The 15,223-nt window shown below is 42.9% G+C and overlaps 1 protein-coding gene and 1 non-coding gene across 2 annotated transcripts in view; both read left to right on the top strand.

Moving 5' to 3' along the window:
* The window catches only part of ANAPC4 (anaphase promoting complex subunit 4), a 41,782-nt gene extending 29,346 nt beyond the window's left edge, over window positions 1–12,436 (top strand). The window contains exons 20-28 of the mRNA XM_049789994.1: window positions 1,719–1,812; window positions 6,245–6,342; window positions 7,431–7,492; window positions 7,573–7,611; window positions 7,709–7,810; window positions 9,463–9,537; window positions 10,336–10,509; window positions 11,604–11,727; window positions 12,091–12,436. Of these exons, the coding sequence (XP_049645951.1) occupies window positions 1,719–1,812; window positions 6,245–6,342; window positions 7,431–7,492; window positions 7,573–7,611; window positions 7,709–7,810; window positions 9,463–9,537; window positions 10,336–10,509; window positions 11,604–11,727; window positions 12,091–12,327 (1,005 nt within the window). The 3' untranslated portion in view covers window positions 12,328–12,436. The remainder of the gene's footprint in view (window positions 1–1,718; window positions 1,813–6,244; window positions 6,343–7,430; window positions 7,493–7,572; window positions 7,612–7,708; window positions 7,811–9,462; window positions 9,538–10,335; window positions 10,510–11,603; window positions 11,728–12,090) is intronic.
* LOC126032831 (U2 spliceosomal RNA) lies at window positions 8,551–8,741 on the top strand. The gene has a single exon (XR_007504008.1). It is a non-coding gene; the product is annotated as a U2 spliceosomal RNA (small nuclear RNA).
* Window positions 12,437–15,223: the final 2,787 nt, after the last annotated feature.

The raw sequence follows: 15,223 nt of genomic DNA on the forward strand, positions 1-15,223 counted from the left end.
ATTTGTGAGATTTTCATATGCTGAGACAGTAGCACTGGCCACAACCATGGTTTGGGTCCTCAAGATCACACCTGAGCACTCTCAGGTGTCCCTGCTGAGTATAGAGCCAAAAATAATCCCAAGCACCACGGGTGTGGTTCAAAGTCTCTCCCACCACCAAAATCATGTGCTGAGGCATTAAAAGCCGTGCATCTTCCTGCTCTTTGAAAGGGGTCTTTAAGCCATGTGCCACTTTGCAGTACCATATAATGGTCATTTGGCAAATGTTAGCTCACTGAGGACACAGACCTTCCAAATGCTGGCACCTCTGTTCATGCAGGACTCAGAAGTCCTGTGTCATCACAATCACTGACCTTGATGTCATTGAGACACTCCCTATTTGAAAGTAGAAGATTCCTGTTTAGTATGATTTGGTTGGTTATTTTCATATATGGAATTCATTTTTGTTCATTTAAAATAAATAAAAAAAATATTGATTATCCCAGGCCAAAAAAAAAAAAAAGTCATTTACTAAGTCTAATAAAATGTTTTACTTCTGGATATTGGGGAACACCTGTACAGGTTTTTGGCTTTTTTTTTTTTTTTTTACTTTTGGGTCACACCCAGCTCTATGCTCAGAGATCGCTCCTGGCAGGCATGGGGCACCATATGGGATGCCCGGATTGAAACCACCGTCCTTCTGCATGCAAGGCAAACAAACGCCCTACCTCCATGCTATCTCACTGGCTCCAGCTCTTTGGCTTTTACATTTTCACTTAAATCCTTAAATTTGATCATTGAAAACAAATACTATTGGCTGTTTTGCACACTGTGGAAGGTTTGCTTTATTTATTTTTAAGAAAATACCTGCCAGATACCCAAGTATAAATAATCATCATCATTTGTCTGCCAGTCATTCTTTCAAGTGAAAATGGAATTTCATTAACAATAAAAAAAAAAAATAAAAGTACCTGGCTTAACACTCAACTAAGGCAATTTCCCAAATGTTTTTTCTCTTGATGACCGCAGTACTCTGATATACAGCAAAAGTGTGTCATGTATACTTCCAGTTTAGTACACAGAATACTAAGAGGATTCATACTCGTAGGATGAGATTTAATTGAACTAGTCATTTATAATAAAGACAAGTGTAAGTATATGGGAGAAATGAAAATTGATGATGAGTGAATGCAGTTTGGACCCATTGCCTTGAATTTGGCACCTTAGGGTGCCAAAATATGGGGGAGTTTCCCCACATTGCCTTTGGCCTTACTAATTCTCAAGAACCTCTTATTCAAGGACTCTGAGTATCACAAACATTACACTGTGCTTCACAAAAGGGAATCATGACATTTAAATTCAATGATTCACATTTTTTTGTTTGTTTTAGCCACACCCAACAGTCTCAGGGGTTACTCCTGGCTCTGCACTCAGGAATCCTCCTGGCAGTGCTCTGGGGACTATATGGGAACCAGGGATCAAATCTGGGTCAGCAGTCAAGGCAAGCGCCTATTGCTTCAGCTTATTTGTATTGTAAGCACGTTCTAGTCACAAGTTTGCAGGGTTCCCCCCCCCCCCCATTGTTATTTAGTGAAATTCTGGTCCACTCACTTAGAATAATCACATACACTTTTAGAGATGTTGCCAGTAATACAAACAAATCATTGAAGTCTGTGAATGTCTGTAGAGCCCCAAGTGTTTGCGTGGCTGAGTTGAAATCTCACCTTCTATATTTCTAGTACCTGAAGGAAGAGGATGATGACCTTGTGTCCCCACCTAATACGGAAGGAAACCAGTGGTACGACTTCTTGCAGAACAGCAGCCACCTGAAAGGTAGAGCCCCGAGTACAGATTCTGTGTTTCTCAGACCAGTGTGTCAGCCAGTGAGTGGTCTTGCTGAAAATCCCTGTGTGGAGTTTATTTTATGTTCCCTCTTGGTGTGTGAGGTGTCTTTTATTCTCATTGAGAAGAGGCGAAAAGGCGGCCCAAGTGATGTGTGATCGCTTGCTTCCAAAGTGGTTTTAGATGGTCCGTTTCAGTTCTTGATCATTCAGAGGATCTTGGAAAGAAACGTATGAGTCTACTAGTGAGAAGTGGGTTTTTCCGGTTTTAGTCTCAACTCCTAAAGGCTAATGATGCGTCTCTATATTCTCCTGCAGCTGGAGAAAGAAGAGAGGAGAGGGAAGGGGACGCAAGAAGAGAGAGGGAGGTTGCTTTATCCACCTTGTTAAGAAAGCAACAAAACATATAACCAGGAAGTGTGTTCTAACTCGAGTCTAGATGAAAATATTAACTTAATTACATTATCAAAGTTTTTTTTTTTTTTTTTTTTTACTTACTTACTTTTGGCTTTGAGGCCAAACCCAGCAGTGCTCCTAGGTCACTTCTCTCCATGCTTGAAGGATCATATGTGATGTTGAGGATTGACAGAAATCGACCATGTGCAAGTCAAATTTCTTTACTTCTGTACTATCTCTCTGACCCTTAAAATATTTTAAACTAAGTCCTTGTCTTCTCACAAAGTCATCTGAGTGCAGTCTAAGACTCTCTTAAGTTCCTGGGGCTAATCACCACAGATGGTATTATTTCCTTTTTTATTATCCTCCCAGATCAAAACTTGTGGGATGGGTGCTTGTTTTTGTTTTTTTTTTTTTATCTTTGTTTTTCAGTTTATTTACTTATTTATTAATTGATTGATTTCTGGACCGTACTTGGCAATGCTCAGGGGTTACTCCTGGCTCTGTGCTCAGAAATTGCTCCTGGTGGGCTCGGGGAACAATATGGTATGTCAGGAATAGGACTGCTCCATCCTGGGTTGGCCACATGCAAGGCAAATGCCTTACCACTGTATATCTCTCCACCCTCCCCCCCCCCCCCCCGGGGTGGGTACTTGTTACCCCACTTACTACAGTGAGGAAATTGAAGGTCACAAAAGAGTCCAGTAGCATGGCCCTGGTAGGACTAAGATTCTGAGAACTTCCAAGCCAGTGTCTTTAGTTGGACTCTCTGGGCTCTTGTCTTCTCTGCTACTTCTGTCTTGAGTGAATAAACAAGGGAATTTTCCAAGACCCAGAACTTAGCTTACAACTTTTTTGTTTCAATAAAGTCCTTTCACTTTTTATTACAGTCCCATCTGTTCATATTGCTGTAGAATTTTAAGATCAAGAGAAATTACATGTGTGAAATATCAGGCTCAAACCTCAGCACTGCCCCACCCCACCCCCAAATCATTTGTGATACAGTGATGTTTAATTTTTGGATAGAGAGAGAGTAAAGGTATGTTAGTGTTTTACATTTTTCCCCTTATTCTGGGGGATACAAGACTCCCCCTCCCACGAATTCCTGAAAACAGAGTAGTCGACAAGACTCTGTCTTTATATGTTTTCACAATACCGATGAATGCTGTGTTCCCATCCTAGCTCCCAAGGGTTGTGGAGATGGAACTCAAACCCTCCTGCGGACTGGGCACGCAGAGGCTAGTGGTGACTGCGCAGTGGACCAGCTCATGTACTCTTTCTTTTTTTTTGGTTTTTGGGTCACACCCGGCAGCGCTCAGGGGTTATTCCTTGCCAGGATTTGAACCACCAATCTTCTGCATGCAAGGCAAATGTAATACCTCCATGTTATCTCTCCAGCCCCTCATGTGCTCTTTCTAATCAGGATGCTCAAAGGGTAAAGAAGGGAGCCAGTGGGACCAGAGAGGCAGGACAGTGTTAGGTGCTGGCATTGCATCAGCTGACCCCCAATTGATCCCCTGCACTGCATGTGCCAGGAATGATCCCTGAGCACAGAGACAGGAGTGAGCCCTGAATACCTCAGACTGTGGCTCCAGCCCCACTTTCCTCACAAACATACACATAAAGAAATCAAATTTGTGAAAGGCTTAGCCCTGAACCCTGCATTGGGCACATTTCTGCCCCAGAACCTCTGTTGGGTTAATGTGGGCTCCCCCTCCCCAGCTCTGCACTCCTCTCCACAAACACACTATCCAAGTCTGATGAGGAAGCCCGGTCATCACTGTAGGCTTTGTGTGAAAGCAGGATATGTGCTTTAATGCAATTCCATTTTCTTCCTTGTGTGAGATCTGGGAGTTTGGACAAGCTCATTAATCTCCCAGCTTCTCAGTGTGTTGGGAAGTATTGTTCTGAGGCCTTGATGAGAGCATCGCATGAAAACCCATTCCTAACTCTGCAGCAATCAAGTGCTAATACATGATACTGGGGCGCTTGAGGGTGGCAGGGTGGGAGGGGTGTTCTGCAGGCAGATAGGCCGCTTTGGAGTCTGGCTCCTGCCCACAGTGGAGTGGCTGAGGGAAGGTCCCTATGCCCTGTGCCTGTTTCTTCATCTGCCAGGAGAGGGTTTTGAGAGTTTCTACCCAAAAGCTATGTAATGAGAGGGCCAGAGCGCTAGTACAGCAGCAGGTAGGGCCCTTGCCTTCCAATTCAGATTCAATCCCTGGTACCTTATATGGTCCCCTGAGTCTCACCAGGACTGATCCCTGAGAACAGAGCTGGGAGTAAGCCCTGAGCACCATAGGTTGTGAACTAAAAAATAACAACAAAGCAAAGACTGCAGTGATGATGGGATAGGGTGAGCCCTAGAACAGGGCCTTCAACCCAACCCAGAAGCTGCATGGGCTGGTCTTGCACCGGCCACAACCCAAAATACCCAACCCTGCAGTCATAGGGATTTTTTCCTTTGATGTTGGAATCTAAAACTAGCGTGGCCCTGTTGTGACACTCAGGAGTGTACCACACACAGACTTGCCACCACTTCAGCCCTGAGCTGCCTGGACTGAGGTAGAACTGAGGTAGCTTGGCAGGCAGCTTACATGTCTGTCTGACTTGGCCACAGAGTACTGGAGCTTCCCACAAGCTACACCTCCCCTTCCGGCTCAGGTATTTGCTAAGAAGGCTAGAAGGTCTCCCCAAGAAACAGCTTGTGTCTTCACCAAGATTGTGGGGCAAGCGGCAAGCACAGGAGCAGCCTCAGGGAAGAGGAAGGATCAGGGCAAAGTGGGAGATCTATACCCCTCTCCATGAACACCTCTCTCCTCCATGTCCCCACCATACCCTAAGACCTCGTTTCCATGTGCTATATAGCCACATGGTATCCCATGATGAGCTTACTCTTCTCCCTGAAGCAGACTCAAGTGGAGCTAGAGAGATAGCACAGCAGTTAAGGTGTTTGTCTTGCAAAGGGCCAATCCGGGTTTGATACCTGACATCCCTTATGGTCGATCTCCTGAGCACTGCTGAGAATGATTCCTGAGTGCAGAACCCTGACCTGAGCACCAATAGGTGTGGCCCCCCCAAAAAAAAAGAGGAAGAGAAGAAGGAAGGAAGAAGGGAGGGAGGGAGGGAGGGAAGGAAGAAATGCCAATCTTCTTGTTGAGACCTGGTTTTTCTGGAACCTCACTGCCACCTTGAAGCCATCCATCTGCTGCCTCATTGAACCAGACTCTCTGTCTCTGTGATTGCTCAGAACCTTACAAGGGCTGGGAATAGGGGACAGGCCAGACACAGCCTCTGTTACTTGGTAGGTGCTGACCATGTGAAGAAGATTCTAAGTCCCTCCTATCCAGCAGACCTGGGGCCCGAGACACTGGAAGAATGGAAACATGGGGGAAAGGGGTGGGGAGGAAGACTTGGGAATGAGACCTGGGCTTGATAGGTTTGAATGCATAGATCAGGACACTCCATCATGTCACATCATCATAGCCCTACAGGCTGCCTCTTACCCCCTGTAAAGTAGAACTGATGCCACATTGGCCTCATGCAGCTGTTGTAACAGAAAAAATGCAAGACAAGCCCCACGTGGTTGATGTAGGGGTATTTCTTTCTCCCCAGAAATTGGCCTTTTCAGAATTAAAGCGCTGACTCACAGCATTCGTGTCCTTTCTCCTATTATGCTTGGTTTGTTTTTTACTGAACTGCTGTGTTACTCATTGTGACAAGGAATAGTAGAAGGTATTAGAAAGGGAGCTTGAGTCCATTCTGTGCCTACTGGTTCAGAAGCGCTCTGTGGGATTTGGAAGGAAGAGAACATAGAGCCAGGAGGTTGCCTGTTGGGCCTCAGTGTTAAGTGCTGGTGTCTGAGGGCTGGGTGGGCAGGACGAAAGGCAGGAGGCTATATTCGAGTTCTAAGGAAGTGACTGGGACAACTCGATGGCTGTTTCTGAACAGTAGATTGTCGCCTCTTAACCATCATCTGGTTGGTTCCAACTTTTTTTTTCAATTTTGTTTCTGTTCTTGTTGGGATCCAGAAAGTCCATTGCTGTTTCCTTACTATCCTCGAAAATCACTGCATTTTGTGAAAAGGAGGATGGAGAATATTATTGATCAGTGTTTACAAAAGCCAGCGGTAAGTTTGCAAGAAATGTGTCTTCATGCCGTATTAAGAATGTCTCAGTTTGTAACCCCGTGTAAGAGAATCATAGTTGCAAAGATGAATCCCGTGAAAATGCTGAAATTCATCTCATTTTGGACAATGCAAATGGCACCTTCATCTCACTTGCCCTGGGGCTGGGGACCTGTTTCTGGGGAAGATGGGGATATGTGGTACCCTGAGCACAGCCAGATGTGCAGCTGCAAAACAGATCAACAAATACATTGATTTACCCTAAAAACTCCTCTTACTATAAGTTTCTGGTTATTCTGTTTTGTTTTATTTTGCTTTGGGGGGCATACCCAGCAGTGCTCTGGCCCCTTTACTGTAAGTTCTTTACATAAATAAAAAAGATAAATATATGAGACCAGCACAATAGTACTATAGGTAGGGTGTTTGCCTTACACACATCCAACCTGGTTTTATCTCCAGCATCTCATAGTCCCCTGAGCCCGCTGTGAGTGATTTCTGAGCAGAGAGCCCAGAGTAACCCCTGAGCACCAGTGTGTGTGGCCCCAAAACAAAACAAACAATTATATATGATTATTGAAAGTGTTGGCATCTTTGGTGTTGCTTACTTTTAGAATAAATTAGTTATCAAAAGCTATCCTGCATCTTTCATTAATGTTGAGGACCAGAAAGATGGTTCATGTATGAGACTAAAGGAAGTTCTCATTAACCTGCTATGAGTTTAATGTTGGGGTAGTTTTTGTTTTTTGTTTTTTGTTTTTTTAATGGTGGGATGCTGCTGGAAGGAATGGAGGCTACACCCACAGTGCTCTGTGCTTCCTCCTGTGCTTAGGGATTGACCTAGCGCTGCCCTGGGAACCATATGCAAAGCCCTTGATTTGAAAGTGTTAGCTGTTTGCGAGGCACAAGCTTATTGCGGAGGTCTTTTCAGCTCAGACTTTCACTTCTGGTTAGGACTGCCTCTAAGTTTCTGGTGTAAGTGGTTCGATGATCTGAATTATTTTTTACTAGACTTAAACCTCACGGTCACTTCCTGTGCTGTATTCATCTGCATGTAAATACTCTATTATATTTTTAAATCTTATTTTATTTAGGACGTAATTGGAAAATCGATGAACCAAGCAATCTGTATTCCATTATACAGAGATGCTCGAAGGTAATTCTGTTTACTTTTGGGGTGGTAGGTTTAAGCAGTCAATTTAAGTTGTCCTAACCCATTTTTTCCTTTTATTCTAGTGAGGACTCAACTCGGAGATTGTTTAAATTTCCTTTTCTGTAAGTGTATTTCTCCTTGTCTCTTGTGAACAATTCAGTTTTGTTCCTCTCATTGTAGAGAAATATCATGAGTTGACATTAAATTTTATTTCCTTAGGTGGAATAATAAAACTTCAAATCTACATTATCTTCTTTTTACTATTTTAGAAGACTCACTTTATAAAATGTGCATCTTAAGGAGACATACTGACATTTCCCAGTAAGTGTCTAAGGTTTGAATTAGAGATAGACTTGATCATTTTCAGTAATAAGACATAATAGCTTCCTTCCTCAACTTTTCAGGTTTTAATTAATGTTGCTTCATATTTTTAAAGCTATTTAACTCTTCTGAGTCCTAGTTAAGACCATGCCAAATTAGGATTTTCTGTGTTTCTTGCAGTTCTATATGATTTGGTTTTGTCTAGAGATAGAGTTTGAGGAAAAAAATGCAGTAGAACACTTATATTTAATGAACCTGTAGCACTTCAAAATTGGGATTCCTTCTATGGGCCTGAACAGTGGCACAAGCAGTAGGGCATTTGACTTGCACACGGCTAACCTAGGACAGACCACAGTTTGATTCCCCAGTGTCCCATATGGTCCCCCAAGCCAGGAGCGATTTCTGAGCATAGAGCCAGGAGTAACTCCTGAGCGTTACCAGTGTGCTCCCCTCCCCCAAATAAATTGGGATTCCTTCTAGAAAGAATTTTTACTTCTGTTTTATGATACCATCATCAAATGAAGACTTCTTTTATTAATCCAGAGACAGTGTTAATGAAAGAGTAATTATATTCAGAATTTTCCTAGTAACTTCAGTGGTTTAAAGTTTGAAATTAAAGGAAACTATTTGAGTCTAAGGATCGTGATGTTTGTCTGAAAGGTCCCAAATTTTATGGAGCACTTTTTTTTTTTTTTTTTGCCTTTGGGCCATATTCAGAAGTTACTTAAGACTCCACACTCATCGCTTCTCGGCCTTTTGGCTAAGATCAAGTGTAGTATCTGTTCTTATCAGTTTAATATCTGATACGTCGTCTATCCGACGACAATATATTAAATGGATTTTTGGCACTAGGAACTGGAATAGGAGCTTGCTCTGTCCATTCCACGCATCGACCTGGTATTGCAGTACCTCCAGGAACGGTGCACAAAAAAAAAAAAAAAAAAAAAAAGACTCCACACTCAGAAATTATTCCTGGCAGGCTTGGGGTACCATATGGGATGCAGGGATTGAACCTGGGTTGCCTGCATGTAAGGCAAATATTCTACCTGCTGTTCTTTTTTGGGCGGGAGGGTGGCCACACCAGATGACGCTCTGGTTACTCCTTGCTATGTGCTCAGAAATCGCTCCTGGCGGGCTGGAGAGATAGCGTGGAGGTGGTGCGTTTGCCTTGCATGCAGAAGGATGGTGGTGCAAGGCAAACACCCTAACACTTGGGCCCCCTCTCCAGCCCCCCTACCTGCTCTTCTATCACTCCGGTTCCATACAGAGCATTGGGCTATCTTGGTGGCAACAAGATTTAAAACCAAGTTGTCATGTTAATGTTTTATCTATCAGGGGCCAGAGAGATAGCATGGAGGTAAGGCGTTTACCTTTCATGCAGAAGGTCATCGGTTCGAATCCTGGCATCCCATATGGTCCCCCGTGCCTGCCAGGAGCAATTTCTGAGCACGGAACCAGGAAAAACCCCTGAGCACTGCCGGGTGTGACCCAAAAACCACACACACAAAAAAAAATGTATCTGTCTTGGAGCCTAAAGTAAGCTATCAATATTCTAGAACATATATATAGATATTTTATTTTGTCTGAGATTTGGTGTTTCAGTAAAAAATGACCTAACACTAATGAGCCTCCCCCCCCCTTTTCTCTTCAAGATCTGTAAATAATGGACTAGTTTCTATTAAATTTGGGAGCTTCACATATGCTACAACTGAAAAAGTGAGAAGGAGGTAATTCTTGAATTTTGTTGGACTTAGAAGAGTGTGTGTGTGTGTCTGTGTGTCTGTGTGTATGATTTGAATGATGGACCTGAAAGGCCTCTTGGTCACTTGTTTTAGAGGGGACAGGATTGAGTGTCTAGATTTTACTTAGAGGATGATTTAACTTAGAGTCAATCAATCCAACTTACATGGCGGTGACTTATATGGTGAAAGTTTTATGGTTTCTTAAAGCTAAAACTTTTAAGCATCCTATCTGCAAGAAAACTAGTGGTTTCAGGGAACAAGAGGCTGACGTTCTTGAGACCTAAATTGTGAGGTGCTCTTAATCTCCTATGAGGAGATTTTCTAAGGGTCTGAAAGGCAGCGCTTCCCAGGTTTTTTTTGGTGGTCATTATTGGGCAAGTGTGGGCATAGCCAGAAGTTCACCTTACTCTTCTCCTTACATAAAAGAAACCGTTTTATGATAGTCTCTTTGACATTGTTGTGATATATATTTTTAACCAGTGAGTCCTTTTCTTTTTTAGTCTAGTGAACCTTACTTCTCTCTAGATCAGGTGTTCTTTGTGGTATTTCCATATGGCCATTGTTGTGTCAGGAATTGCATGGAGTTAACTGTTCTCACAAATGTGATTTTCACCTGTTTGTAAAGCATGATTCTGGTACTGATTTTAGGGCAAACCAACGACCTATTTTATGTGTTGCTCATAAACTATCATGATTTTTTTTAATCAAGTCATTTGCTTGTTACCAGCATTGATGTTAGGCACGTGGTATTCTCTCACTCCTCATCATCTCTTTTCACTCTAGCACCTACAGCTGTTTGGATGCACAGTTTTATGACGATGAAACCGTGACAGTGGTTCTCAAAGATACTGCAGGACGCGAAGGAAGGGACAGGCTCTTGGTCCAGCTGCCTTTGTCTCTGGTGTATAACAGTGAGGACGCAGCAGAGTCGGAGTTCACTGGGTCCTACTCCACCAGGTAAACACCAGCTTAGTAATGGAAGCCCTTTTTTCCTGACCCATTGCTGAAATGCCCTTAATTTTATCTTACACGTTCATCTTCAGGCATGCTGCATCATAATTATCCACTTTAGAGAACCATAAAGTTAACTGAGCAGAAACACTGCTAATTTTTGTCTTAAAATAATGCCAGCTTTCTTAATTAAAAAGAAAAATTATTTTTGCAGCAGCTCTTTCAGTTCCTTTCCTTACTCATAATTCAAGAAGTGATTGTCGAGAAACAGGTTAATCCCAGTTTGTAGTAGGACTGATTTTTTTACTGGGGAGTCATATCCTGTGATGCCCGAGTCTTCTAGCTCCATGTTTAAGGATCATTTCTAAAAGTGTTCACAAGACCAAATGGGATACTGGGGATCACACCGAGTGTGCAAGTCAAGTGCCCTACAGGCCATACTGTCTCTCCTGCGCCAGTAAGAGAACTCACTTGATTTTCGATTTTAGAATCTTAGTAGCCTCATGGATGGCTCACAGCGAATTCCAAGAGATGGCTTTTGTTGACTGAGACCTAAGTAAGCATATTTCTCTTTAATTAAAATGCCCACTTTCCTTGAAAGGGAATTTGGGAAAAAAACACATATATATGGTGTGTATTTACATGTTATATCTATAAACTTGTGCCATTCTAAGTAAATGAAATGCTTATGTATTATACTCTAATAATATAAGCATTATACGTTATATACTATTATATATAATATACATTATCATATACTACTATATACATAATACTATATATATTGTTATAATTGTTTTATATTATACATGCTATTCTATGTATTATGTGTATATGCATCAATTCTACTTATATATGTGTGCTATGTATTATATATGTTATATGTATTATATGTTTTAACAACATATGTTATTGTGGCATATGTGTCATTAAATATGTATAATACATAAGCATTCCATCAACTTGTATTTGCAGAAGTTTCATAGGAACCCTTTTTTGAGAACAGGCTCCAGAATGTTGGTGGACTTTGTCCCTGGTCGGCCCCTCGGGATCCAGGGAGAGAGGCCCCTTTCATATCAGGATGGCTCTCCCCTCTCTAGGCTGGATGAACAGTACAGCACTATCCCCACACGGACCCTGCATTTCGAGAAGCATTGGCGATTACTGGAGAGTATGAAAGCACAGTACGTGGCCGGGAATGGTTTCCGCAAAGTGTCCTGCGTGGTAAGTGTCTACCAAGTGTTCAGCTAGAACAACCGTAGGCAGCAGCCTTGGGCCGGTTGTGTGTTTGTTCTGTGATGTGTAGTTATTATTAAGAGCATGGAGCAACCCTGAGCGCTTCAGTTCTTTTGTCCTGAAAGAGCTTTTAACTTTGCTGGATAATAATCATCATGGGATAACTGCTCATTGTTCATGAAGATCTCTAACGCAAAATGAAGGCCCAGTTGAATGGTTTTGTCCCAAGTGGATTAAATGGAAATAGTTTTCCTGGTCGACCTTGTGCAAGAGAAGAACCACTCACTCCTGGCCGTGATGTGTCAGTCATGCTGCATATTGAATTTTCTCTCGTGGCCCTTTCCTCTCTAGTTAAGTTCCAATCTCCGTCACGTGAGAGTGTTTGAAATGGACATTGACGACGAATGGGAGCTCGACGAATCGTCAGACGAAGAGGAGGAAGCTGGGAGCAAGCCCTTGAAAATCAAGGAAGAAGTGGTGTCGGAGTCGGAGTCTGAGAACCAGCCAGCGGGGGCTGCTGCCTTAGCTCCGGAAATCGTCGTGAAAGTGGAAAAGCTGGACCCTGAGCTGAACCCTGACCTAGCCTAGCTGCTCTGTCCTGACTCGCCCTGGCAGAGGTGGACTCAGTATTTGGGACAATGTCTAATTCTCTTTGTGTAACAGAAAAATAAACAGAAAATTGTCTTTTTTTTTCTTACTCTGTTTTGTCTTGTCGTTTTGTTCTTCTTCCTGTGTTGTTTCTCTATTGAATCACTAGGCATCCTTTTAGCTGAGATCCTGCACACTGGTCCGTTCTCAAGGAAATGGAAATGGAATGTGAAGGAAGGGGTTTCCTTTTCCTGCCCTAAGGTGTAGGTGTCAGGATCCCAGCCCTTTATCAGAAAGCATCAGGTTATATAGTCATTGTGGAAGTTCTGTGGCAGAACAGAAAGCCACATACTATGCTTTCATTCTCTCCAGTAATCGCCAATGCTTCTTGAAATGCAGGGTCTGTGTGGGGAGAGCCACAGTTGTGGGAGCCACATCTGGCAGTGCTCAAGAGACATATCATGTGTGGTTCCAGGGTTAGAACCAAGGTTGGTTGCACACAAGGCAAGTGCTTTAAAACCCTCTAATATATCTCCGACTCCACTGAGGAATTTTCGATAACTTCAGTATTTTAGAAACGAGAACATTTATTCTGACTTTTCTTTCTTCCCCTTCTAGCTCATTTTAGGTTTCCAGAGTGCTTCTAAATTACATTTCAAGCTAAAGTATCCTGATGTAGTGTGATCCCAAATAAGCCAAAAGGTGAATTCTAGCTTATTGTCTAAGCAGCCAAAGCTCTGTTGGATGCCAACATAATTCTTTTATTTTCTCATTGTTTTACATGTAGTTGAGCCCTGAATTATTTGAATGAGCAGTGCGCAGTGGTTTCTTTTCTCCTTTGTGTAGTATAGACAAAATTTTACAGCCACTTTTCCATGGTTGACTTCTAGAGAACCCAAGAAATGTGGATCAAATCAGTGTAGTGCTGCTGACTCCCTGATGCACATTCCTCAGGCAGAATTCTAGGCTCAGATAACTTGCGAAGAGTGTTTTCACAGGCGAATTCTGTCAGTTCACCGCATAGTGAACCACTTGAAGGCTTTTAAATGTCCCGACACACAGATGAATGTGCTGTGGTGTCTTTAGTTGGTTCCTTTGGGAGCTCTTATTCCTCGATTGGGGGTGCATCATCCTGTAGAGATGCTAGGCACTTCGGTTACTCTGATCTTTTACTCCCTATAAAGAGATGCTTGAAGAGAAACCAATCCCCCAAGATCCGAACCACACCAGCCTGCAGCCTCTCACTAAACCAGGCCTTCAGTACCGTAAATGTAAGCCGAGTTACCAATGATTGGTCACTAGCTGTAGCATAGAGCAGAATGCTTTAAATTAGCTCTGCAAGCAGGAGAGGTGACCTTTCATCTGGCATTCTAGAGTAATGACAGATCATAGGAATGTAGCATATTCAGAGGAAGGTACTTCGAAGATTCACCATTGGCTATATAAATAACTTGCTTGGGTTCAATGGGCAAAAAATTTGAAGCTTTGTTATTAGAACAGTGAATTAAGATTTTTGAACTAGACAATTCTACATTAGACAGTTATCTCTTGTGACTTTATGAGATTTTTTTTTTTTTTTTTTTTTTTTTTGGTTTTTGGTTTTTGGGTCACACCCGGCGGTGCTCAGGGGTTACTCCTGGCTGTCTGCTCAGAAATAGCTCCTGGCAGGCACGGGGGACCATATGGGACACTGGGAGTCGAACCAACCACCTTTGGTCCTGGATCGGCTGCTTGCAAGGCAAACGCCGCTGTGTTATCTCTCCGGGCCCGACTTTATGAGATTTATAAATATTTTCTAGCACAGCTGTTTTTGCTTTCTCTGGTTATACTTGAGCATCAGTAGAAATTGTGACTTCCAGACCTCTCCCCTCCCTGGATCCAGGGATCAGAAATGGTCTTCTTGAGAGGCCATGCTCATAGCACAGTAGGTAGGGAGCCTGCCTTGCTTGGGGCTGACCTGGGTTCAATCCTCAGCATCCCATATGGTCCCCTGAACCCAACAGGAGTAATTCCTGAGTGCAGAGCCAGGAGCAACCCCTGAGTACTGCCAGGTGTGATGCTCTTACCCTCCCTGCAAAATAAAAAGAAAATGCCCCTATTGGTTCTCGAGCTGACCCCGAACACTGTCCAAATAATGATTGACTCAATTAGGGGAGAAGGGTTTTTGATTTGTGCCTATAGTGTATAGTGAACTTTTAGGAACTGGATTTGTATTATCAGTGAAAACATTTAAGTCAATATGTGAATCCAGTTCTAATAAATACAGATACACATAGCTTTTAGGTTCTTAGACATAAACTCTTATTTTAGATAGATACTACTTTTAGGATGCAACCAATTTGATCATTAGAGACTTGGAGTATTTCTATCAGAAGATGCTGAGTTTTGAATTTTAGACTCAGTGATCTAGAAGTGAACCGTGGGGACAGGGCCCTCCCTTGCTGTGGTCATTTTGAGCCACGTCCCTTTCTTGGGGTCAGTGAACCAAATGAGAAAGCTGCAGACCATATGGTGGGCACATAGAAAACATTCAGTGAACACTTTGTGGGGGTGAGGACCTTCTGAGCAGTGATACTTGGCCAAGCAGACTGCACAGTTCATTGCTTAGGCCCAGCTGTGCAGGAGGACACCAGGGCCTTTTGCACACCAGGGTGCCTTGGGGACACACTGAGCCTAGGACTGAAGTCTGGGACGTTGTGTGTGCCAGGAAAATATTGTCCTGCTAAGGTTACATCCTGGACTCAGCACTTCTTGGTACATTATTCTGTGCTGTTCTTTTGCATGATAAATTGTGTTGAGTTTTTAGAGAGTGATTTAAATCACTTGGGTTTTGGAGGTGTGAGTGGGGACAGAATTAATAGGTGATGATAACAGTTTAATTCTCTAGATGCAGTTT

The sequence above is a fragment of the Suncus etruscus genome, chromosome 16 (genome assembly GCF_024139225.1).
Source record: "Suncus etruscus isolate mSunEtr1 chromosome 16, mSunEtr1.pri.cur, whole genome shotgun sequence".
NCBI classification, from domain to species: Eukaryota; Metazoa; Chordata; class Mammalia; order Eulipotyphla; family Soricidae; genus Suncus; species Suncus etruscus.